Source organism: Saccopteryx bilineata, chromosome 3 (assembly GCF_036850765.1).
Source record: "Saccopteryx bilineata isolate mSacBil1 chromosome 3, mSacBil1_pri_phased_curated, whole genome shotgun sequence".
Classification (NCBI taxonomy): Eukaryota; Metazoa; Chordata; class Mammalia; order Chiroptera; family Emballonuridae; genus Saccopteryx; species Saccopteryx bilineata.
Genome location: NC_089492.1, coordinates 269656124 through 269680678, shown reverse-complemented (window position 1 = coordinate 269680678; position 24555 = coordinate 269656124). Strand labels below are relative to the sequence as shown.

At 54.8% G+C, this 24555-nt stretch overlaps 1 protein-coding gene across 8 annotated transcripts in view; it reads right to left on the bottom strand.

The window, feature by feature from the left end:
• COL16A1 (collagen type XVI alpha 1 chain) overlaps window positions 1–24248 on the bottom strand; it is a 51657-nt gene extending 27409 nt beyond the window's left edge. For 2 of the 8 annotated variants that reach the window (XM_066269813.1, XM_066269820.1), the window contains exons 1-44: window positions 23844–24247; window positions 23239–23285; window positions 22140–22246; window positions 20149–20223; window positions 19937–20054; window positions 19016–19139; window positions 18438–18704; window positions 17601–17681; window positions 17306–17431; window positions 16474–16527; window positions 16150–16176; window positions 15553–15588; window positions 14525–14551; window positions 13376–13438; window positions 13030–13071; window positions 12861–12905; window positions 12725–12760; window positions 12315–12377; window positions 11933–11977; window positions 11755–11850; window positions 11543–11581; window positions 10888–10932; window positions 10697–10732; window positions 10109–10219; window positions 8877–8912; window positions 8612–8647; window positions 8428–8538; window positions 8041–8085; window positions 6993–7028; window positions 6797–6841; window positions 6395–6526; window positions 5623–5658; window positions 5308–5415; window positions 4871–4990; window positions 4719–4772; window positions 4474–4515; window positions 4094–4129; window positions 3954–4007; window positions 3709–3777; window positions 1821–1874; window positions 1703–1729; window positions 872–931; window positions 639–686; window positions 456–509 (exon numbers count right to left, since the gene is read on the bottom strand). In XM_066269813.1, the coding sequence (XP_066125910.1) occupies window positions 456–509; window positions 639–686; window positions 872–931; window positions 1703–1729; window positions 1821–1874; window positions 3709–3777; window positions 3954–4007; window positions 4094–4129; window positions 4474–4515; window positions 4719–4772; window positions 4871–4990; window positions 5308–5415; window positions 5623–5658; window positions 6395–6526; window positions 6797–6841; window positions 6993–7028; window positions 8041–8085; window positions 8428–8538; window positions 8612–8647; window positions 8877–8912; window positions 10109–10219; window positions 10697–10732; window positions 10888–10932; window positions 11543–11581; window positions 11755–11850; window positions 11933–11977; window positions 12315–12377; window positions 12725–12760; window positions 12861–12905; window positions 13030–13071; window positions 13376–13438; window positions 14525–14551; window positions 15553–15588; window positions 16150–16176; window positions 16474–16527; window positions 17306–17431; window positions 17601–17681; window positions 18438–18704; window positions 19016–19139; window positions 19937–20054; window positions 20149–20223; window positions 22140–22212 (2832 nt within the window). In that variant the 5' untranslated portion in view covers window positions 22213–22246; window positions 23239–23285; window positions 23844–24247. Of the gene's footprint in view, window positions 1–455; window positions 510–638; window positions 687–871; window positions 932–1702; window positions 1730–1820; window positions 1875–3708; window positions 3778–3953; window positions 4008–4093; window positions 4130–4473; window positions 4516–4718; window positions 4773–4870; window positions 4991–5307; window positions 5416–5622; window positions 5659–6394; window positions 6527–6796; window positions 6842–6992; window positions 7029–8040; window positions 8086–8427; window positions 8539–8611; window positions 8648–8876; window positions 8913–10108; window positions 10220–10696; window positions 10733–10887; window positions 10933–11542; window positions 11582–11754; window positions 11851–11932; window positions 11978–12314; window positions 12378–12724; window positions 12761–12860; window positions 12906–13029; window positions 13072–13375; window positions 13439–14524; window positions 14552–15552; window positions 15589–16149; window positions 16177–16473; window positions 16528–17305; window positions 17432–17600; window positions 17682–18437; window positions 18705–19015; window positions 19140–19936; window positions 20055–20148; window positions 20224–22139; window positions 22247–23175; window positions 23286–23822 lie in introns of all 8 variants that reach the window. The other 6 variants (XM_066269814.1, XM_066269816.1, XM_066269819.1 and 3 more) reach the window with 6 other exon arrangements.
• Window positions 24249–24555: the final 307 nt, after the last annotated feature.

The window sequence follows — 24555 nt, the reverse complement described above, 5'->3', positions numbered from 1 at the left end:
TCACATTCAATATCCTATATTTTATTTCTTTATCTTGCCCACTGTTTGTCCCTCTTACTGGAAAGCAAGCTCTCCCAGGACAGGGCTTTCTAATTTGTCCACTGTTTTATCACCAGCACTTCAAAAACAGTCCCTGGGAAATAACAAGAGTGCAGAATACAGGTGGAGCTCTGCACTAGTGTAAAAAAGTTTTATCTGACCCAGATTCTGGGTTGCTGACAGCTGTGTCAGTAGTGTGCCTGGGCTGGCTCACACAGGACGTCCCTCAGAAAGAGGCTGGGAGTGCACAGAGCCTGCCTGAGGGTCAGTGGGCCGTCCACACCACTCTGGGGAGCAGCAGCGCAAAGGAGCAAGAAATGACAGGTGTCTGTGCTGGGCAGGGGAGCGGCACAGTTGGGGTCCAGCATGGAGCATGCGCCTTGCCTCCCAAACTCATTCTCTTCTCCCCCGTTTACCTGCAGGCCTGGCAATCCAGGGGGGCCTGGTGGTCCAGGAACACCTGGGGGACCCTGAGGGAGAGAAGAAATAATCAGACCCAGAAGAAAGCTCTGCCCCATCGCCAGGGGCAGCGGTGTGAGGGTGGGCAAGCCGAGGGGCGCTGGCGGACAAGAGAAACAGAGGAGACAAGCGACACACACCTGCGGGCCCGGCTGCCAGGAGCTGCCCATCCAAAGTCCCGGAGCACCCTGGGTGGGAGTGGGGGTCGCAAAAGAAGGGGAGAGGTTACAGGCAACGTCCACACCAAGCGCAGGGCTGCATGGGGAGGCAGCTGGCCAGGGCGCAAAGCCCTGCGGGGCCCTTGCATGTTGAGTTGTGGCAAAAAGCCAGCCACTCACCCCTGACTGGGGGGAAGGCTCTCAGCACCACTTACCGGCATGCCAGAGAAGACAGGGTCTCCTCGGGAGGGACAGGAGCACTCCCCTGGCTCACCCTGGAAAGACAGGAGCCTCTGTCAGAGGAGGGCAGGGAGGGAAGACCTTCCGGACATGATATCTGGGAGGCAGCACAGGCTCTCCGGATAGAGAGGTCAGTGTTTAAATCTAGGGTCTGCCTCCTATGATTGTGCACTTAGGCAGTCTGTTTGACCACTCTGAACTTCAGTCTCTTCATCTGTAAGGTGGGGATAATAATACCAAATTCATACTGTCATGAGAATGGAATGAATCAGTGTATGTAGTGTTCCTGCCCCCATGGCAAGCACTCAGCGAACGGGCTGCTGCTATTTCTGAATTTTTAGTTTCACTATTGTCTGCTAACAGCACAGGTATTCTCACCTCCAGAGCAGTCGCAGCTCTGGCTGCAGCTCTACTCCCCTTGGCCCAGCCTGGTTTCCGTGCCCATCTCTCCCTGTCCCTCATATCTCTGCCCTTTCACCACTGGTCCTTCCGGACTCAGTTCCTGCCCCTGTCCTCCACCTCAGCACCCATTAAAAATGCAGCGGCCCCTGGTGGTCAGGGGGTGGGGGGGGGAGGATAGCATCTTACAGCTCTCTGGGTCTCCTGGGATCCCTGTTAAGCTCTGAGTCAGCAACCAGATAATGTGCGGAGCATTTGGGGCCCCCGCTCCCTGGGACCAGGGAGCTGGTGGAAGGCAAGGAGACTCGGATGATTCTTATTTTCCAGTCCAGGACCACTAGCATATACCCTTGGGTGATGGGACTATAGGGGCTGCTAAGTTCCCGAGAACAAAACAATGGACTCACCTTCTCCCCCTGGGATCCTTTTTCACCCTGCAGGGAAGAGACAGAGGAAGATGAGCAGACAAGGGTGCAGAGGCAGGGCCAGCTGTGGCTTCCTGCTGCCTTGGGACACTGTACTCACTGGCATCCCTTTGGCTCCTGGAAGTCCAGCCTGTCCTTGCTGCCCATCAGGTCCCTGAAGGGAGAGAGCCCAGGGTCAGAGGTTAACACTGGACAATAGCCAGCCAGCGGCCTGCCTGCAGGGAGGGCTATAGGACAAACGGACACACGAGGTTCCCCTGGAGCCCATGTCCGAGAGGACAGACTGAGGTGCAGGAGACAAGGAGGAGGCTACGGAAACAGTCTGACGTTTCCTGTCACCTGGTGAGTGTCAAACACCAGGCCAAGCACCTGCCAGAGAAGACTGAATGGAACCCTCCTCCCGGCCCCATAAGAGAGCACTGTTCTGTTTTACAGGTGAGGAAACTGAGGCTGAAAGGAAGTTTATAACATCCAACAGCGTGACTGCACCCAGGTCTGTGTGGCCCAGAATCCCTTGCGTGTTGGACACGCATTCTCTTGATGGCAAGGTTTATTTTAGTTGATTTATTGCAGCTCCTATTTTAGCAACAAGGAACTGGAGATTTTGAGAGGCTGCCACCTGCCTAAGGTCACAGCTAGTGAGTGTGAAGCCAGAACTGGGGACCCTCCGGGATGAGATTCAGCTTCAGGGGAGAAGGTCTGGAGAGGACCGCCCAGCCCCACAGGCATCTGACAGCTGCCTTCCTGTGGGACGTGCCACTTCACACAGGGGACTGGAAGCTCGCCAAGGACCAGGACCACCTTCACCTCTGCTCTACCCTGGGAGTCCCTGGGACAAGCAGGGAGGGACCCTGACTGTCAGCTCTGCCAGCAGCCCAGACTGGCTGCACGGCCCTGGGCCAGTTCCCCAGCCCCTCTGGGCTTCAGAACTCCCTCGAAGGAATCCTCAGTAATTCCCAAACAGGTACTGCAATTTCTCTAGGGACCCATAAATATAGAAAAGATACGGTTCACTGGGCAATTTTCAACATTACCAAAAGCCCAAGAAAAATTCTACCATTTGTCCACAGGCTGGCTGAAAGGCAGCATTTCTTTGATTTAGGCTAGAATTTTATCATCTCGCAAAATTCTAGTGGGTTCACATGAAGTAGAATCTGACTGTTATACGGGTCTTTAGTAGACGAAAATGAGGAGATGCATTTATTATTACTTAATCAATGCAATTTGTTTAATAGACACATCTTTTAGGACCTGGGACTCATCGGTGGGACAATAACGAAGGGAGGTCTTAGAGGGTCAGAAGTGTTGCTGGTCCAAATGGATCCAGCTGTCCAGTATGGTGGCCAATAGCCACATGTGGCTATTTCAATTTAAATTAATTAAAGTTAAATGAAATTGAAAACTGAATTCTTCAGTCACACTAGCTACATTTCAAATGCTCAACAGACACATGTGGCTAGTGGCTCCCGTGTCCAGCAGTGAGGACAGAATGTTTTCATCCTCACAGGTAGTTCTGTGGGGTAGCACTCGTTTACATGATCCCTAATGACTCCAAGGTTTGAGGTGGGGGTGGGGGAGTTAACATACGGGCTTTGAGTCAGACAGAACTGGTTTGAGTCCTGGCTCTGCCTCCTCACTCTCTGGCTTTCAGTTTCCTTATCTGTGAAATGGGACAATAATATCCATTCCCTTACAGAGCTGTTGTGAGGATTCAGTGAATCACTGTTTGTTTAGAGCTTAGCACAGGGCCTCAGTACAATCACTGCTCAAAGAATGGTGGTGATCAGTATTGGTATTATTCAGGTGCTGCCCCTAAACAGTGTGGGTCCTTCTCTGAGGCTGGGCGGAGCTGAGGCCTCTCTGCTTTCATCCCCCCCCCCCCCCCCCCCGTGCTCCTGGGAAGGGGAGGGTCAGCCAGTGCTGTCTTCCCGGCAGTAACGCCCTAGGTCCCAACACCTCCAGCAGGGAGCAGAGAGCAGCACCCTTACCGGAGGCCCAGAGACACTGGCACCAGGGGGTCCCATGGGTCCAATGGCTCCTTTCACCCCTGGAGATCCCTGTGGAAGAGAGGGTACAAAGGTTGCAGGAACAATCCAGCAGGTGAGCCACATCAGACCAGGCCTTGTGCAGCTCTCCAATAGGCATTGCTCAGCTCCTGTGTCCTCTGTGCCGGCCGCCAGGGCACGCCCAAGCAAGCACTGTGGACCTAGTGATTAAGGAGGGAGAGGCTCACCTTGGTACCTCTCTCTCCAGCAGGGCCAGGTGGTCCTCGAGGTCCCGGAAGCCCCTACAGATGGAAGCACAGTTATTTATCCTTTATCCTAGAGAGGCCCCTTCCCCTGCCAGCCTCCTGCAGACCCAAGGCACACGTACCTGAATGCCAGGCAAACCCTGGGCTCCAGGTTCCCCCTGCAAGTCAGAAGAGGCAGACTGAGCTACACCAGCCCGAACCAACCTGCCCCACTAGCCCTGCCCCACTGGCAGACCTGGTCTGGGTGGGCTGTCTGCCAGAGCTCAGAAGAGCACTCCAAGGAGAGACCTTGAGGGTCACAGAGGCAGGGGTCAAAGCCAAGATCCCGTACAGGAGCAAGGCTAAGGCTGCTGCATAACTCTCTCCCGTGAGCACTGGGGGGAGGGCAGAGCTCTGTGGTTTTCAGGGTAGATGGGAGAAGACAGCTGCCTAGTGGAAGTGTTGATGGAGAGTGGGGGTGGGGGGGTTTGGAAGGCAGGCAAAGGTAAGGCTAGAGACTCACCTGGGGCCCCTGGACTCCGATTCCTGGAGGCCCAGGCTCTCCCTAAAGAGGCAGAAAGACATCCTTGGCTTGAGATGATTCCCACTCACCCTTGACCTCTTTCCAGCCCCTCCTCCCTAATCTCCTCTACCTTTTCTCCCTTCTCTATAGCTGACCTCCATTCCCCACTTCAGGCCCCCTGCCCCCACGCTTCTCTCCCCCACCCACACATACCTGCAGCTCAGGCCCCCCGTACTCACACCTACCTGCACACCCTTCAGTCCTGGGGGCCCCTGAACTCCTGGGAGACCAGGCTGGCCCTAAAAGACACAGGCCATCCATGAGTCTCACAGAGGGAAGGGGGAGAGAGGGGAAACGCAGACAGGAAAAGACCAGAGGGCAGGCAGCCTGAACTCACCGGTTTCCCAGGCTGGCCTACACCTTCCGGGCCAGGCTCTCCCTTGGGGCCTGGCTTCCCAGGTAGTCCCGTGTCAGTCAACGGTCCCTGCAGGCTGGGACAGGCAGTGCAACCATCACCCTGGTCAGAAATGGGCACGACCAGGAGTGGGTGAGCCAGGCTGGCAGCCAGGCCAGCGGCGGCATGAAAAAGAGGGGTCCTGGTGCCCCTCCGAGACTTCTGTCCCTCCGCTGTCCCCACCTCAACCCGGGAAATCAAAAGAGGCATCTGGCGCTCCTAGCGCTTCTCCCTGCCTCTTCTGAGGAGAGCAGAGGCGCCTCCCCAGGGCTTCCGGCCCCCCGGGAGGCTCGTGGCCCCACCGCACAGTCTTCCCCCTCATAGCTCTTGGCCTGATTTCTTTTTGTTCATGCAACAAACTGCCCCCTGGCCTGACTGACCTTTTCTCCTTTTGGCCCCATGGGGCCCCGAACCCCAGGCTCTCCCGACAGTCCCGGCTGTCCTGAGGTCCCTGGCGTCCCAGGGTCTCCAGGGTTCCCTGCATCACCCTGTAAGGAGTAGGCAGGGATCAAAGAGGGCAGAGGTGACCCAGCTGGGGGCAGCCTGCCCTGTTGGGGCCTGCAGATGTCAGAGCCCTTCGCTGGGTCTGGGGCTGGGCAGGGAGAGAGAGTGGGCACAGGACAATCAGGAAAAGAGGGTGGAGAGGGCATCTGAGAGGAGGTGGTTCCCGCCCATGCCCACAGAGGCGTTCTCACCTTCTGCCCCTTCCATCCACGCTCTCCAGCCTTGCCCTGGGGAGAAAGCATTTCAGCACCAATTCACGCATACCGGACACCCCTAAGTGGCTGTCATTGTGCTAGACCCGGGAAATGCAACAATATATATACAAAACAGACCCAAATCTCTGCTCTCAGATACCGTATAAATTCAGAGAAAAGACTCCTGCCTGGGTGACTCTGGGAAAGTTCCTTAACCTCTCTGTGCTTCAGTTTCCTCATCTCTCAAGTGGGAGGGATAAAATAGCGTAGGCCTCTATAGTGCGGTGTTCTTATGAGATTAGATGAGCTAATATAAGGGGAGCAGTGGGCGGCACATTGTGTATACTGTCAGCGTTTACTGTATTGGTAAAGTAGTAACAATAATCATCACCACAGTGGTAACTATCTTTTCCTGAACTGTGTGCTGCTAAGTGGTTCACGCACACCATTCTTGACTTCACACCACCATGCGCAGGAAAAAGGCACAGGGAGGAAAAGAAACTTGCTCAAGTCAAAAAGCCAGTAAAAGGCAGAGCTGGATTTTGAACCCAGGTCTGTCTGGTCCCAAGTTGGCACTCTTTCTGCACATCCTAGCATGCTGTGGCCCAAGATAAAGGGCAGAGGCCTGTGAGGACAGCGTTCTCTGGGACAAAGCACTGACCCCTCTACCACCTACTCCCCACTGCCTAGGGAGCCAAGAGACCCAGGCGGGGTCCCTCGCCTCTTTCGCGCCCTGTCTGCCTCCCCCTCCAGAGGCCCTGGAACTCACCTGTTTTCCCGGCAGGCCAAAGCCTGGAGGTCCAGGCTCTCCCTTTTCTCCAGGAGGGCCGGGCAAGGCTGCCACGCGGCTGTCCCCATCCTGAGGCTTGGGCAGAGCTGGGCATGGCTCACAAGGCTCTCCCTGACAAGCAAGAACATGGGGTCGGAGGCCCCAGGCCAGGATTGGAATCTGGGGAATGTAGCCAGGCCCGACGAGGCACCTCTACTGCGCAAGGGGCAGCCCAGGAAAAGTTGTGAAAGAACAGGTAAGAATCGAAGGTTGGGGCCAAGTCATCAGCGGTCTGTTGTGACCCTCAGACATCGGGAGCCTCGGAGAATTTGAAAGAAACAAGATGAGTGTGTGTTTAGGAAGTTTACTCAGGCTGCGGTGTGGAAAATGTCCCATACTCACCTTCTCCCCTTTGGTGCCTGTGGATCCCACTGGCCCTGGTGGTCCCTATGTGATAAAAAACCACATATGATGCCTGGCATCTGCCTGGGCCCTGCTGACACGCCATCCCGGCCTGTCATCTCCCCCGCAGTGGGCAGCACCTCCCGTCTTGCGTCTTGTCCTTCCCCAGAGCTGCTGCCGTCCCAAACACACTTACCGAGCTGCCTGCTGGCCCTGCCTCTCCGAAGTCACCCTGAGATCAAAGCAGAGAACGTAAGGTCAGATGGGGGTGCAGAGCTCTACTTGAGAAATCACAGGTGTGGTTTGCTTGGTAGAGCTGAATCTGAAGATACAGTTCAGTGTTTCTCACACTTGAACACTCGTACGCCCACAGAACCTCTCAGTTGAGTCACACAGCCTTGGAAGTTCAATGCTGTGATTTGTCTCCACTGCAACCATAAATAGAACTGTTAACAAGGCACTGAAATCGAGGGACCCAGCTGAGAGGTGAAGATTACAGGTTCTGGAGCCAGACTTCCTGGGCTCATATCCTACTTCTGCCTAAAAACATCCATGTGACTGTGGGCGTTTTACATGACCTTTCTGTGCCTCCATTTTCGCATCTGTAAAATGGGAATAATGGACAGTCTGGGGCTGGGGCTGGGGCTGGGCAGGGAGAGAGAGAGTGGGCATAGGATAATCAGGAAAAGAGGGTGGAGAGGAGACCCCATAAGATTTTGGGAGGAAGAAACACATTAATACATGTACAAGTACTTGGCACAAGGCCCTGCACATAATAAGTAATAAAGAAGTGTTAATATTACTGTATTACATATTAAAAGCCTGTCTTGAATGTACTTAATTGTTTTAGATTATCAATAAATTAAAAAGACAACATTAAGGAATTCTGTTGGAGAACTGAGGGCTCTTAGAAATAAATTCTTTGACTCGATGAATCAATTTCACCGGAAACGTACAGTTTGATCTGTCTATAATCAGGCGTTCCCAAACTACGGCCCGCCGGTCGCATGTGGCCCCCTGAGGTCATTTATCCGGCCCCCCACCGCACTTCCGGATGGGGCACCTCTTTCATTGGTGGTCAGTGAGAGGAGCACTGTATGTGGCAGCCCTCCAACGGTCTAAGGGACAGTGAACTGGCCCCCTGTGTAAAAAGTTTGGGGACCCCTGGTTGTCTCTATTCCTCGCCCAGAGCCCTCACCCCTGTGTCCCTGCCTGGTGTCCCTGACATCTAACCCACGTCTCACCTTCTCTCCTTTCAGCCCTGTTGGCCCTGGAGCTCCAACTTTCCCCTGAAAAACAATCAAGTTACATTCATAGCATCTCCCCATTCCCACCCTTCCAAGGCTGCATGGGTCCGAGGGGCTACCCAGAAAAAGAGGCCAGCTCGGAATTACAAATCCCATAGCCTTACAAGTTATTTCTGCTATTCAGATGGACACTCAGAGGTTCTAAGGGGGAGTTCCAGGGGCAAGTAACTTGGGGCAGAACAGAATGGGACCAGGATGCAGGCTTGGGGCACCTGCCTCAGGGCCTCCCGCCTGGTCTCTGCCTTGAGATGCGGGGGCCTAAGGAACCAGGGTGTCCACCATGCAGCAAGGACAGACTGGACTGGGCTGGGTTAGGTCACTCACAGGAAGGCCAGGCAAACCGAAGCCAGGAGCGACCACGTCTCCTTTGGTCCCTGGGAAAGGCCCAAGATGCTGGGCCGCCACAACTGGGCTGCAGGACAAGCAGGACTCCCCCTAGAAGGGAGGGAAGGGGTCAAAAAGGCTTCTGACAGTCAGAGGGGTCACCCAGGCAACTGGGGTTCCTTACCTTCTCTCCTTTGAGGCCTTGGATGCCAGGGTCTCCCTGCAAGGAAAAAAGGTTTATGGATTGAGACGGGGTATGTTGGGACACCCCAAACTTTCTAGCTATGTAAGAGCACAGCAATGTCACACACCACAAATGCTTTAGACACTTCAGGGTTACAGGGGTTCAAGGTTAGAAGCACCCCAGAGCCAGGGCTCATCAACCCACGTAACAGAGGGAGGAAACAAAGCCAGGCTAAGCTATCCTATCAGAAAGTTCCTATACATACCCGATCACCTTTTTGTCCAACAGCTCCCAGGCCCTCCTGCAAGGAAGAGTCTGTGAGGGAGTGGGGTGGGAGTCCAGGCCTGGACCCTAACCCAGCCCTGCTCACTTCTTCCCACTACCCCCAGCCAACACCCAGTCCCAGGAGGAAGGCACACCTCCGCTCACTATAAGGGCTGGCTCCATACCAGCTTGCCCAAAAGACATTTTAGCAGTTCCTCAGGAACCCTGGAAGGTTACCATGGAGACCTGGGGTGGCCTTCTAGCCCATCCCTAAACACTGTGGTTCAGCATTTAGCTAGAGCTAAGTGCCTAGACCAGGCATGGCCAACATACGGCCCGCGTAATGAGTTTATGTGGCCTGCGATTGAATTTTTAATATTCTCCGCTACTTAAAAATCTCAGCTACTCAGTAGCGGAAGCGTCTTTGATTATTGGAAATTGAGATATTTAAGAAGATAGTGATACGCGGAAAATAATTCCGCATGTGAATAATCTAGGGTTAATTTCCAATAATTGGTCGAATGGATTCGCGATACTTCCTTATTTTTAAAAAAAATTCCATTATAAAGATTTACAACTTTTGTACTCGTCTGTACTCGATATGAACTGTTTGACGTTTAGTGGCGATGTGAAACCCACATTGTTTTAGGCGGAGTTTACCAGTGCGCACCCAAGGTCAAACAATTCGTTATTTTTGTGGTCAAGTGTGCTGAGTCAAGTGGCATTGTAGCATAGACAATAGCTGCAGTTGATAACTGAAAACGTGTCCAGGCTGTTTGTAAAATGAAATAATTGTTTTATTTGCGATATAACCCCTTCAAGCTCATTCTATTAAATATTGTTTCAATTGATTGCAATACAGTTTGGATATTTATATGGTATGTAATTATATTTTTTATTAAAATATATTTTTATTAAAATAATATTGTATATTAAATTTTTTTTCACTCACATTTATTTGTAAACAAATTACATAATAAAACTTTGTTTACTTAAATGAATCGTTTTTGTATTTAACATTTTTTAATTTTAATATTTCGTCCGGCCCATGAAAAAAGTTTTTTTTCTAATCTGGCCTGGGGGCAAAAACTGTTAGCCATGCCTGGCCTAGACCCTCTGCGCATAATCTCTCTATGGTCATGAGGAGAACCCAGTCTCTCTGCCCAACTCCTCTCCATGATCATGCCCCCAAGTTTTTTGTGAGGTCCCTCCATGTCCATTCTAGGCACTCACCCTGACTGGTGCAGGATCACCTGGTTCCCCCTTGGGCCCTGGCTTTCCAGGGAGCCCCACAAAGTTCTGGAACCCTTCAGGCAGCGATGGGCACACTTCACAGGGATCACCCTAGCAGAACGAAGAGACCATAAGTGGACAAAGTAGAGCTGAGACCCAAAGGAAGATGAGTAGCTCTAGACATTGGGTGGACCAGCACCTTAGCCCCAACATCAAAGTAGACAGCAGGAACACTGGAGGACTTCATGTTTAACTGGCTCATTCCTTCAACTAATGATTTCTGGACATCTCAAAACGACATCCTCACAACTAGCCATAAGAAAGCATCGTGTCCCATTTACAGATGTGGAAACTTGCCACGGTCATAAATCATGTGTGGTTGAGGCAGGACTTGAACCCAGTTGTGTAGCTCTCCAACAGGCTTTGTATTTGGTAATCACACACGCACACTGTAGTAACAAAGGACGGGTGGGAGTCCCCTGAGGAAAGTCAGCAGTCCTGGTCACAGGACCCTTGATGCTTAGTGTCACCTCCAAAGAAGGGGTCCCACTCCCACACCAACCTGGGGCAACCCAGCCAGGGACTCACCTTCTCTCCCTTCAGCCCTGGCACCCCTGGCTTCCCCTGTGGGAGAAGCAGTGGGCATTAGTGCCAGGGTAGAGGGACTGGTGTGCCACAAGAGGGCCCAAGGACTTAGCCCCGCCTCTGGAAGCCTTGGTAGAGTAGACTCGGGCATGGTGGGCAGTGGCCCCCACCCCCACTGAATTAGGGTCACTTACAGGCTTCCCGCCAGGACCTTCCTTTCCTGGCACTCCGGAGCTGCCCTGTGGTCAGTAGAAGGGATAAAGTGGAGGCTCCTGGCTGTGACCTCGGTCCATTCACCCCTTCCCCGTGCAGTCCCTTCTCTGGATGGCAGGATAATCTCTGCCAAATCTCCCATCTCCCCTTGGGCTGTTTGGCCAACAAAGACTCCCTTCCTGTTGCCTGTTCTCTGTATCTAATGCACGTCCTTCTGGTTGCAAAGGGAGAACACGAGGCCCCTGTGGACACCTTCCCCAGTGTAGTAGGTTGGAAAGTGATCTGAGAGACCCCAGAGGGACCACAGCAGACAGATACACAGACATTTCCTGGGCTTTCTGCTCTTTAAGACACAAGGCCTTAAAATGAGCCTGGGTCCTCCAGTTAAGTCTACTCTGGTCATTACTGGACTTAGACCTGCCCTTCCCTATGCCTGGAATCCAGGCCACAGCTCCCATATCAGCAAATGCTGGGATGGGGACACTTCCCACCAAGTGACCTGACTGAGCAGACAGCCCGGCCTCCTCAGATGAATGCCTGCCCCCCACCACATGCCAATTGCCCAGCCCCATTCTTCTCTCTCCTCCCCCAGATAAGGGGGCTCCCCCATGTGTACATGCTCTAGCCTGTGCTTACCTTATCTCCTTTAGAGCCTGGTGGGCCACCTGGGTCACCCTGAGGACAGAAACAGTGTCAGGTAGAAGCTTCCTGGGGCCTCGCATTATAGATCTACTTTAGCCCCTTCCCCCTTCCCACAACCAGGACCCTGGTCCTTGCCTCTCTGGCCCTGGCCATGCAGGAAAAGGGTCTCTGAAGAAGGGATGGCAGGAGGGGCAAGGGGTACTCACCGGGGCCCCAGGAAGTCCTATCCCAGGGGGCCCAGGTCGGCCGGGTGGCCCAGGCTCTCCTGCCAGCCCCTCAGGCCCGACAAAGCCAGGGTCTCCCTATCAGACGTGACGTGAGTGTGAGAGAGCTGCCACCACAGCCCAGCACCCACTCTTCTCCCTGTAGACACCCACCGCTCACCTTCTGTCCTTTGGGTCCCATGACACAAATCTCTCCTGGCCGGCCCTGTAGGGGGTGTGTAAGAACAGCCAAGGCTGGGCAACCCCCAGGGCTGCAGCCCCTGATGGAACAAGCACAGACCCACTGCCCACCCAACTGTCCCTCTCCAAAGGCAGATTTCACCCAGTGTCCCAAAGTCATAAAATGTCAAACTCAGAGATCAGGGTGCTTAGGCTGGGAGTCAAAAGGCCCCCTCCTTGCTGTGACTCCTAGGGCACAGCCCTCCCTTCCCGGGTCTCTGTTCTGTCTGAGCAAGAGTATCAGAGTGGATTCTGATGGTTAAATCCCAGCGTTCCCAAATCCCATGCCAAGGGATGGGGGTGGGGGCCAGCACCATACATACGTCTCGGCCTGGCTTTCCTATAGAGCCTTTGATGCCACCGTCTCCCTTCTCTCCTTTCTGTCCCTGGAGAAGGAGGAGACATAGATGGGGTTGAGGGAAGGGCCTGGAAGAACCAGAGCAGCTCCATCTGGGGCGGGGGGAGGGAGACAACCCCCTCCTAGACCCATAGTCTTCACATCCCCTGAGATTAAATGGTTTCAGTCACCACAGGAGGAATTCCCAAACCAGCCAGACCACTCAGTCTGGGCCCGCGACATTTCCCTCTAGGTTTGTGGGAATTTGGACATGGTGGAATGACTGGGAGTGTTGGAAGGTACTTCCAACTCTGTGCCCAATGTCACCTCCCTCCTCATGTCTGTAGGGCCTGCAGCCCTCTCTGGCACCCACCCCTCCAAATCCAGGCCCATTACCTTCTGGCCTGTGGAGCCCGGGAGTCCTGAGGGTCCCTGAGATGAGTTGGGGACACAAAAGAAGGGATGATAAAGGAGAGTGAAGCTAGGTAGCCAGACCCCACTGCCCTTGCCCTATCCCCGGTCCCACACTCACCAAGGCTCCTGACTCCCCCTTCTCTCCCTTCGGGCCTTCCGAACACTGAGCAGGGAGATGAGGCGTTGAGAGGGGCCCAGGGCCACCCTGGAGGCTGCCAAGGGCACAGTCACTTCCCCAGGGCCGACCCCACATTGGCCCTAAAGCAGGCCTCGCCTCCAGGTCTTACCTGAAGCGGAGCATCGGGAGAGATTCGGACACAGTCATTGCCCTGGGGGTGGGTAGGGAGCAAAGTCATTGTCCTGGGGGGTAGGTAAGGATTAGAAATGGGGCCTCCTAGGGAAGTCTCCCTAGACCTGTTTTGAAGAGGACGGGCCTAGGAACCCCACAGTCCTAAGTACCCTTAGAAAATGGAGATTTCTACACACTAACCCCTAGAAAGACCCTGGCCCTCATCCCTCATTTGGGCCAGGCTGCAGGCTTCCAGCTGAGATGACAGGATGTTGGCTCACATCCCAGCCCATCCCAGGGCTCAGCTGGGAAAGGCCCTGCAGCAGGCATGGCTGGGCACTTACCCGGGCTCCCTTCTCTCCCTTGGGGCCTGATGGGCCGGGCAGGCCCTGCTCACCTTTCCCTCCCTGTAGACGAGACCAAAATGGGTGCTAGGACCAGAGGAGCACGTGGGAGCCTCCCCAGTCTGGTCTTTGCCACCCGTCCACCCCACATGGGTGTATAAATGTTCAGCCCCGCCCGCAGCCCCCACCACTTACACAGCACATGGATTCCATATGCATTCAACCACGTGTCCCTCCCAGGCCGGAAAGCTATAGCTGGCAAATCCGTAGTCTCACGCAAAGGGTATCTCTCCCCCACACCCCTACCCAAGCACACTAGCTCACACACAGCACACCAGGGGCACAGGGACACGTGCATGGACACAAACGTGGAGCAGCAGAAACCCACGATGGTGAGTGTCAGGCTGCCTGAGTTCAAATCCTGCTCCCACTGCTTTAGTATGCGACTCAAGTCATGTGACGTCTCTGAGCCCAAGTTTCTTCACCAATAAAATGGGGTTCACATCAGCACCTACCTCAAGGTGTGACTCAAGGTGTGATGCTGCAGATGGAGTGTTCGGCACAGGGCCCGGCACTCAGTCAGCACTCACATGAAGGTGGCCCAAGGATTACAGTACGTGCTCATGGGCACACGCAGGTGTGCAGCCTACCCCATCACTTACAAGCTCTGTGGTCCTGTCAGGCCCACAAGTATATGGGTTCAGCCTTCAACACCACTACAGTGGGCTGCACACGTGCAAACATGTGTCCGGAGATGTGTATAGCCACACACACACACAATCACTCTGACACACCTGGTCACACACATGGGCACAGCTGGGTCTCGGTTTTCCCTGGAATTAATGTAGTACCCACCCCACGGGATGCCTGAGGGATACAGGAAGGTCATAGATGTGCACACATGTGGCCCAGGGCCTGACATGCAGCAAGGCCTCTGAAAAGGACAGTTCTTAACAACCTTATACACACCCAACCCCCACTCCTTCCAACACACACATGCCTGATCACCACACACACACACACACACACACACACACACACACAGGCAGAGGCAGCCCTGATAGAAACATGCCATAGGATCACATGCCATAGGATGGGCTGGGACCACCAGAGAGGGCAGGAGTGTCCTGCTTTCCATCTGGGACGCACCTGGAGGCCAGAGGGATCCATTGTGACCTGAGGGGACAAAGGAAAAAGCATTATACATCAGGGAGGGAGAAGAAACCAGGGGCCCAGAGAGAACAATCAATTTAGCCAGGGTCACACAGCATGGCTGAATCTCACTCCCTGATCTGCCTCCCAGGCCAACCAGCAGGCTAGGCTAACTTTGTACCCTAAGACTGTCAAACTTGCAGAAGGGTCCAACCTGCTTTCTCTAAACCTACCTGGCTTTGGCTAACTCCATCTCTCAGTTGCTAAGATAACATGGCTGCTCAGTTGCCATGGTAACCCTTGTATATCAGGGGACTATCAGCCTTACCAGATTTAGTGAGGGACTGAAATGGAAACAGGCAGGCAGCAGAGGGGTTATTTCCTTATGTCTCCCAAGGTCAGGGGGCTTGGAGCTGAAGGGAGCTGGGGTTGTAGCCTTTGTGGACCCAGGTGACTTGTCAACTCAGAATGTCAGGCCTTGGGAAAGTGGTGATTCATGCTGCCCACGGAAGAGCACAGTTGGGCACCAGCTGGGCTTGCACTGAGTCCCTCTCCCTTGTCCTCTCGGACCCCAGAGGGAGGGTGGGCCGGGGCCAGCTAGGGAGGGATAAGAGGAGGCCTTGAGCCAACATGTGTTTTGGGAGCCAGTGCGGGGCTGCGTCACCCTGAGCCCTTCCCCTTCTCTAAAGATGATGTAGGAAGCCCTCAAGCAAAGTAGGCCCGAGTCCCTGTGGGGACTCCAAGCTGGAATCAGCAACCAAGGTCCTGATCCTCCTGGCCACTCCCCTATCCACATGGATTCCAATGCATTGCCCAGGTCACAGGGCGTGAGGCTTCCTTCCACGCAGCCCAGGCTTGGTGAGGATGGGGGTGGGGGTCGAGCCCAGCTCTGGGGCATGGGCAGGGTGGAGTGTGAGAGTGCACAAAGACCCCCTTGTCCTGCATCAGGAAGCTGCCAAGCAAACCTCTGAGCAACGCCCCCTCGCAGCCAGTGCCCACACCACCCTGCACATCTGTCTACTCACATTGCTTTCCCGGGCACCTTGGACACAGGGTGGACACTGAAAGGGAAGAGCAGGCCAGGAGGTCAGTCCTGAGAGCCCAAGACCAGCCCTCTCCAACCATTCCTCCCCATACACACATCAAGCACACAGAACATCACTTATGTTCTGGGTGGAATCTGAGAGAGTATGAAGATAAGTATCCTATCCAACCAGCCTTGTCCTTAGTTCCCACCCACCTAGAACCAAGCCATTTCTCAGATGAGGAAACCAAAGCCCAGAGAGGAATAGCAGTGGGCTCTGGGTCACACAGCATGTCAGGGCAGATTGAGGTCCATAATTTGGGTCCCGTGGCCAAGGCCTGTGCTTTCCCCATGATGCCCATGGTCACTTGCTACCAGTTCAGCAGGAATGTAGAGGGATAAAGCCCTCCTCCCCTGTCTCCCAAAGGAGAGGCAGCGGGCAGACAGGGCCCAGTGTCAAGCCCCCAAGGAATGCTGGGAGCGATGTAGTCATCCCACATCCTTATGCCCAGGCTCTAGTGCCCCAAAGCCTTGTCCAAGCGTTCATGGTGGCACCTCCTCCACAGAGCTCTTTTGCTAGTCTAGATGGGAGGCTTACCTCATTGGGGGCTGTCTCTTGATGGGCCTGGGAAGAGGAAGGCATGGGCATGGGCAAGAAACGGAGGGGACGAAGCACTGCTTCTACCACCCCTGCCCAAGAACCACCGGGGAGCAGGTCCCCTCGATAATGCCAGGTACTGTGCCTGTCTCACTCCCAGTCATCTTCCTTCTCAGAGCTGGCACCTACACGTCTTAGCTCTGTCCAGGAGTGGGGGCAGGTGAGAAGAACGTGGGAGTAGAGGCTCTTATGCAAGAGGTTCACAGAGGGCATGAAGGGCAGACTGAGGGAACCGTGCACTCCTCCCCCACCCACCGTCTCTACCTTTCTTCCTCTTTCTGTCTTCTGGCTGATTCTTCCCGTCAGCTGGGCATCCACCTAGGCAGAGTAAAGGGGAACTTTAGAGGAGGGGGCAACTCTGGGGCCCATGCTGGAAAGGGTTACTCAGGCAGGGGCTTGGGCCCCAGGGACCCCTTCAGCCTGACATCTGGCATCTCCTAAGGCATCAAGAGCCTGTTCAGCCCCCTGGCACCCCACAGACCCCCCTCCTTTCCCCTTACCCACGTGATGTCGGAGAAAACAAGACCGTGAATCAATGAGATCCAGTGTTCCTGCAGCCAGGGGCTGGGCATGATGCCCAGTGGCCAAGGAGCTTGCCCAGTGAGGGGGTGGGCTAAGAGAGAAGCTGGGCTTCGCTGCTACCACTAAAGGACCTGCAAGTGAGCAGGCAGCTGGCCATGGTGCTGGGTGCAGGACCAGCCTGGCATTGGCCGGCACTGAGCCCAGGAGAGTGAGCAAGTCCCAAGGGAAGCAGTGTGGCCTGGTCTCTGACCACGGGTATCCCTGTCCTGACGAAACTGCCTTTCGGTACAAGGCTCATCCTGCCCTCACCAGTAGGGTCTGGGGTGGTAACATGATGATGTGGGTAGTGCCAGAGCTAGATGGGCATACTCCTTAATGCCAACAGGCAGGAAGAAATAGGGTCAGCCAATGGGCTCTCTGAATCCTATAGGACTGGTACACAAAGAGGCAGGGCTTCCAGTGTCCTCCCTGCCCCAGACACAACTGACCCTGGTGGCAGACTTCCGTCAGATCGGGTGAGCAGTAGTCTAATTTTCCCTGGCTCTGCCTGTGTCTGCCTGCCCTGCCCACCCACCTTGCTGTTTTGAGGCTCCTCCAGGCAGAAGCAGCGGGTGTAGACCTTTCCCTCTGTCTGCGGATTGATCTCGATGAGTTCATTGCTCTGGGTGTCCCGGCGGGCTTTGGAGGTTTCTGGAGGGCACTGCCCAGTGGGGAAAGTGCTGGATTCAGTACGGAGTCAGACCTTCCTTCACCCACTCATCCTAAGAACTCTAGGTATTCCATTCCTGGTGCCCCACCTCCAGCACGCTGCGCCCCTGGGCAGTGCCCCAAGACCCCTCCCTCGGCTGTGCTGGGGCCAGGCCACTCACCCCTCCCGGTAAGATCTCACAGCAGCCCTCCTCGAGCACAAGCTCTGGGTCACAGTAGATGTGCGCTTGCTGAAGGTCAAACTGCAGGGGACACACAAGTCAGTTTCACTTTTTTTTTTTTCTTTTTGGAGAGACTGGCAGGGAGAGAGAGAGACAGGAACATTGAGCTGTTCCTATATGCACCCTGACTAGGGAATCGAACCAGCAACCTTCGCATTCCAGGATGACACTCCCACCAACCGAGCTATCTGGCCAGGGTATCATTTTAGCAAATAACTCTGTGTCCTGGCCCCTAGTGAGGCAGAGAGATGGCTCCACCCTAGGATTTGACCTTGGAGAATTTCTAGTCTGGCCTGGGAGACCATCAAGAATATAGCTGTCACCAAAAGACAAACAAAACTGCACGTGCAGGAAAGGGAGAGAGGAGGGAGAAATGTTCACTTTGGCCTGGAGAAACAGGGGAAAAAGAGGCTCCGTTCAAGCTGGGCTTGAAGGACCAGGAGATAGTCAACAGATGGGTATGCAGGAAAAGCCTGACAGGTGGAGGTAACAGCAGAGGCAAAGGCGTGGAGGTGCGACAGGACTGGGTGAGGTGGAAGACTAGGATGGAATCGACCAAAGCAGAGCGCACAGAGAGAGGTAGAGGGATGGTGCAAACATTTACAGGGACCAGGTCGTGAAGGGCCTTGAATGCCAGGTTAATATGCGTAGGCTGCTTCTGGGGGCCAGTGAGAAACCACGAGAGGATTCAGAACAAAGGACAGAAACAGACTCCAGGGAGCTGACTCGGGCTCCCAGAAAGCGGGAGCAGGGGCCAGAGCCCGCCCTAGCACTCACCAAGACAGGCTTGGCCTGCTCAGCATCCAAGCCCAGAAAGACATGACCCACAGGCCGAATGGGTCGCCGAGGCCCCAGAGGCTGGGAGGCGGCCGAGGTGCAGTCCACATGCACGGAGGCCACACGTTCTGCCACGCTCAGTAGCAGCTTATGCCAACGCAGATCAAAGAGCTGGGGCACCAAGAAGATGCAGGATACAAAGTCGCCATCATGGCCCCGGGCCCGAAGCTCCAGGCTCTGTTCTTGGCTGTTGACTTCCAGGGAAATCTGTGTAGCATTAGGAAAGATGCAGGACAGAGAATCAGAGCCCCAGGGCCACAGCAGGGCAAAGTTAGGGGCCCTCAAGCTCATTTCACAGGAGGGGAAACTGTGGCCCAGAAAGGAAAGAACACTGCCTGAGGTCACAGAGCAGTACATTCTTACAGAACGAGATAGATGGCGGTGGGGTGGGGGTGGCCTCGAGACTGGCCGCTGGGGAGGAGCTGGGAGGCCTCAGAAACCCCCAGCTGGGACGGAAACTGGGCTGGACTGATACTGCTCTCAGCCCCAAGGGCCGTGGGGGTAGGAGCGGGACTCACTTGTGGGTACCCATCTCCATCAGTCACTTGAAACAAATACCACGTGTTCTGGTGTGTGTGTTTCTTCAGCAAGAGCGTCAGCACCAGGGCAAATTCATCGGGCAGGCCCCGAGGGAATACTCGTCTGAGGATAGAGCAGGGAGGGTGCCCTGAGGCTCAGGGGACAGCCACCTGCTGTCCACTGTGGGCCCTACACCAGATTTGTGCAGGCCCACACCTCTAAACCAACACACCCCTTTACACACCCATTCATTCTACAGACATTTCTTGAGTGCCTACTATGTGCCAGGTGTGGGTCTGGCTACTGGGGGTGACAGCAGTGGGAACACAGAGAAGGTGCTGCCCTCATGGAGCCTTCACGTCTGACAGGGGCAGGGGCAGGGGGAGCGGACGTAAACAAAGACTCCCTACAAGGACTGTTTCACGTCTCATTATAAAAGCTTCCAAAGAATTCAGGATGCCCTGGGGAAAATAATTCAGGTGGGGGGGGCAGTTAGGAGGAGAGACACAAAAAAGATGAAAAGGGTTCAGTAAGACTAGAGAAGCGAGAAAGACGAACATTTTAGAAGATGAGGTTGGAGAGGTAAGCAGGGGCCAGAACATCTAGGGACTTCTGGGAGTTTGGACTTCACACATACACACAGAATCTTGCCAGGTTCCCACCCCCATCCTGGGGTCCTCATGATACCCACAGGATACAGACCTGTCCCCTGTCACTGTTAGCCAGAGATAGGGGAGGGACAGAGTGTGGGCCTGCCAGGCACCCCTTTCTGCCCACCCGGCAGGCCCCCAGAGTAGAGACCAGGGGGTGGGATAAAATGACCCATAGGTGCTGTTGGGCTTAGCACCTTAACATCCAGAGTTGCTGGGGAGTGTGACTGAGGTCAGGATTGACTCCCAGCAGTCACTCTGGGCCCTTACCGTGTGGGCTGGGTGAGCGGGGCCATTCCCAGTCGCAGGATGAGAGGCCCATTGGGGTTGCGGATCTTCTTGATGGCAGATGTCTTCATGAGGCTGAGTCGGCGGATGAGGTTGAAGCCTTCGGAGGAGACACCAGGTGGCAGGTAAGAAGGGGTATGGGCCACTCCCGGATAAGGGTTGAAGGGGGACAGTGGAATGAGATGGGCACTCACCAGTCACATTGGTTGATAAGTCACTTCGGTGTTCCAACTTGAGTCCTTCTTGCTGCGAAGGTGGGCACTGCTCACCTGGAGGAGAAATTGGCAGTGGGACACTTGGTGGGCTCAGGCTGAGGCGGCTGCACATTCAGGCTCTTGGGGATCCGAGAAGGAGTTTATAGTCCCCACTCTGGACCTTTAGCCAGTCTGTGCCTTGGATCAGCTATCACCTCTTGCCTTCTGACCCTGGCTACCCTGGGAGTCAGGAGGATCCCCAGCATACAGATAGAAAGACTGAGAGGTCCAGAGACTAAGGCCTGGCCCAAGGCTATGAAATGAGTTCACAGCAGAGCAGGACCAGAACTCCTAGAACCCAAATCCCCCCAAGATCCCTAGTCAGTGGCCAAGACAGCAAGAGAGAGAATGAAAGAAACTCTAGGAAACCCTAGAACTCATTGGGGAGCTGTGTGTACACGTGCTCCTGCCATGACATACACCCAAGGTGGGGCCGAGCACTTCAAGGATAAGGAAGTGTCAGGTTCATGCACACTTGTGTTATACACAAGTGCATGCCTGTCTCTGCACATGTGTGAGTTGTGGATGCTCATGCCATATGCAGGGATACCATATGCAGCTGGCACAACTGTTCTCAGCAATAGGTTGGTTGGATTTCACCACCCACATCCAGAGCAGGAGAGCGGGCCAGACACAGGTTTGAGTCAACAGACCACCACCTTGTGAAACAGTGAGAAGAGACTGAGGGCCTGAGGGGACCACAAGCTCAAGGGAACCACCAGGGCCTTAATAGACAGGTCTATTAAGGGGGTAAAGTCTCCTGGAGAAGGCGATAGCTTAATTCAAGTCTCCAAAACCATGAAGGGACAGGTGGGTTCCATACCTGCCTCCCTCCTAGGCCTGATTGAACAGAAGTTTTAGGAGAGGTGTTACAATAGGAGAGATACAGGCTAGAATCACAGAAGCCTTCCCATCAAGACAGATGTGGCAGCTGGGACAAGACAGTGAATACAGCTCCTAGAAGCTGGGCATTGGATTCCCTGGCTGTCTGGCTGAAGGAAGGCATCCTGGGTCCCTAGGCTTGGTGACTTCACTGGAGTCTCCCTCCCCCAGGTCTGACCAAAACGATTATCACTGCCTTCAACATCAGAAGCAGCAATGGGTGACTCACCCCATGGCAATGGGCCCAGATTCCTTACAGATGTTGAAATTCTCTACCCCATCCCCCAGGAGACCCGGTGAGGGAGAGGAGAGCAAGGCACATGTGCACACATGCAGAAACACATATGTACGCACACGACTTGCAGGCAGTCACCTCAGCACCTTGATTTCTCTGCCTCCTTTGGCTGGACTTGGGTTCTAGGAGCTCTATTTCTGCTCAGCTAAGAGGCTAAGCTACTGAGCCCAGAGGGCACCCAGCAGGGCAAGGCACGTTGCCCAGTCAACTTCCTCTGGCCTTGGGCCTTGGAAAGCTGCACCCTCTGTCTCGTCCAGCGTCTGGGCCTCAAGGCGAGCCCTTTATCTGAGATCTAGGGCCAGCCATGCAGGAGGATCACGTTGTCTGGAGGATGGAGTCTCCACCTTGAAAACGATTGGAGGGACCTGGGCCTCTTTCAGGATGCAAGAGGGAGAGCTTACCGTCTGCTCCTCCCTGCCCCACTGGCCCTACCAGCAATCTGTGCACAGAGACAGGGTGTTGCCTCACACACAGAGACACAGGAACACGTACAGATGCATAGAGCGACTCTGCGATACAAATACAGGCAGGCCCAGAGACACACAAATAGGCAGACAGAAATGCACACACACTTTAGCTCACCTCACACAGGCTCACATGTACAAATACCTCAGGCCACCGTGAGCCCAGCCCCCAGACTCTCCTATATAAGCCCGCATGGCCCAGGCACATGGTCACATAGGTGCATAGGACCTGGCACCTCAGGGAGCCAGTCACAGGCCTATGGCACCCTGATCCTTGTGTGTCATCTCACCTGTATTTGCCCCATGGCTGCAGGTGGCCCAGAGACCAAGCAGCCACAGGCCAGGAGCCCAAGATGCCCACATCCTGGTTCAGAGAAGCTGGCCACAGCCACAGCACCTGAAAGTCACAGAAACCAGGAGGGTGGGTCCCCGAGCTCCCTCAGCACAGCTCCACATGTAGGCAAGTAACAGCTAGACCACAGGGCCCAAGCACTGGTACTGAGGTGACAAGAGGTCTGGCCAGGCCTTAGTTCCTCTCAGAGGCCCAGCAATAAGCTCTGGGCTACGATCTGGGCCAGGGTAATATTCAAAATATTTAACCACAAGTATGTCATGGACACCAACCAGCCAGGTCAGGATGCTGGCTGGAGCCCTGAGTCCAAATGGCATCTGACTGTGCCAGTGGGGAGTTTCTGGACTGGGGAGAGATCTAGGGCATCCTAGAAGACCAGGTCGATTAGGACAGTGAGAGGCTTGTCGTAAGGCTATTAACCAATACACTTGGAAGAATTTCAATATTTTATCAGCCTGTGCGCTGTATTCATATAAACCAGCCTGGTTCCTGACTAGCTGCACTCAGCTCAGCCAGGAGGCCCTGCTAGGCACCCCAGGTCAGGGGCTGATGACTGGGCTGAGTTTCCTGGCAGGTATTACAGGCTTGTACTGCGCCAAGGAAGCTTCCCCATGGGCACAGTGGGTGGGAGAGCAGGTCACCAGGGCTCAGGACCTTGTTGCCAACCTCCAGTACTGATGGATGCTCATCTTTTAGTTTTATTAAACCCTGGATGGATGGACCCAGATAAATCAATGCAGGCTCAGCAAGCAGCCAGCAGAGCCATACATCATCCAGCCTCCCCTGAGACAGGCAGCTTGTGCACGCACACACAGAGTCATGCATGTGGCAGCATGACACGTGCAGCTATACACAGGCTCCTATACACACAGGCACATACATGCCAATGTATACATACAAGCCTACCTACATACAGGCATGCTCACAGAGATCTATGTTCACTGATATACCCAGACACAACAGCTTGCACATACACACGTGCACACAGCCAGCTTATGAATGGCCTTCCTGTTGGGAAGTTCTTGTGCAAGTCTGACCTCATTCCTTCCAGCTGTAATGGAATTCTATTTCTCTTTCCTCAGTCCTGGAGAGGGAATGAGAACAGAATGGATCCCCTCAGCTCAATATATTTGAAAATAGGACTCCAATTCCCTTCCTCCTGGGGCAGAACTGTACCCCCACCACCTTCATCACCCCCCATTCTAGTGGTATGCACATCCCATCTCTCAAACCCTATCCTGGCCTCCCCTTCTGCCAGTCAATAGAAGGGCTGCCAATTGTTCGAGACATGTGAATGCACGTGGAGGCGTGAACACTGATGTGCTTGTGTCCTCTTCCTGCTCCAGATCTTTGGTCTCCATGCCCCTGGCCCTAGCCAGAGCAGGGGGCTACAAGGATAGGAGAGAAGCTTCCAAGGAGAAGATCCCACCACAATGCAAAGGCACAGACTTGGGGACAGGGAGAGTCAGAACTGAGATACAGTTTAGAGCTCCTTCCCCTAGAGAGAATGCAATTGAGATCCAGAGGGGGAAAGTCATTTGCCGAGGTCACACAGCAAGTCAGGGGCAGAAGGGGCCCTTCGGTCCAGAGTCAAGAGGCAGTTCACTCCACCCCCACTTACCGCGGCTGGAGATCCCCCTACCTCACTGAGTAATCCAGGCAGCCCAGTGCAGCCAGCCAGGGGAAGCAGGGCCCGGGCTCCGCAGGCCCAGTGGGGAATCCTCGATCACTTCTGCTGTCCCCAGTTCCCCAGCTTCCTGGGTCCTGTGCTCTTGGGGCTGAATGCTGCCCGGAGCATTAGCCTGCCTGCCTGGCGGGACTGCCGGCCACTCCGGGTGGGGGAAGAGGGGGAGGTTCCAGGGGCCTGGGGACCAGCCAGGGCCGCTAATGGAACACAGCTGGACCCGCCCGCCAGGCGGGAGGAGGGCGGGAGGGCCAGGAGGGGTCTCAGCAGCAGCAGTGGCAGAGGTGGCGGACGGACGCACAGCCCTGCTCCTGGCCTGGCTGTCCTCCCAGGCCCGCCCTCCCAGTTCCCGCCAGGTGAGCCAGTCAGCCAGCCAGCAAGGCGGGACCCTGCGTGCCCAGAGCTGCCCTGCAAGGGGGCGCTGGGGGCAGGCCGGTGGGCGGGGAAGCCGGCCCTTTAAGAGCCAGGCCTGGAGCTGGAAGGGCCTCCCCTGTGCCACCCCCTTTCCCTTCCCTGGCGCGGCCTCCTGATGACTGGGGTATCAGGGCGGAGACCCTCCTCCCCACTTCCATGGCATCTGTGACGTGGCTGCTGCCCAAGCCTCCTTGGTCAGCTTTTTCCAGTTTCTCGGCCTAACATTTCCAGTTAGTCTGTTTCTAGGTCTGTCTGA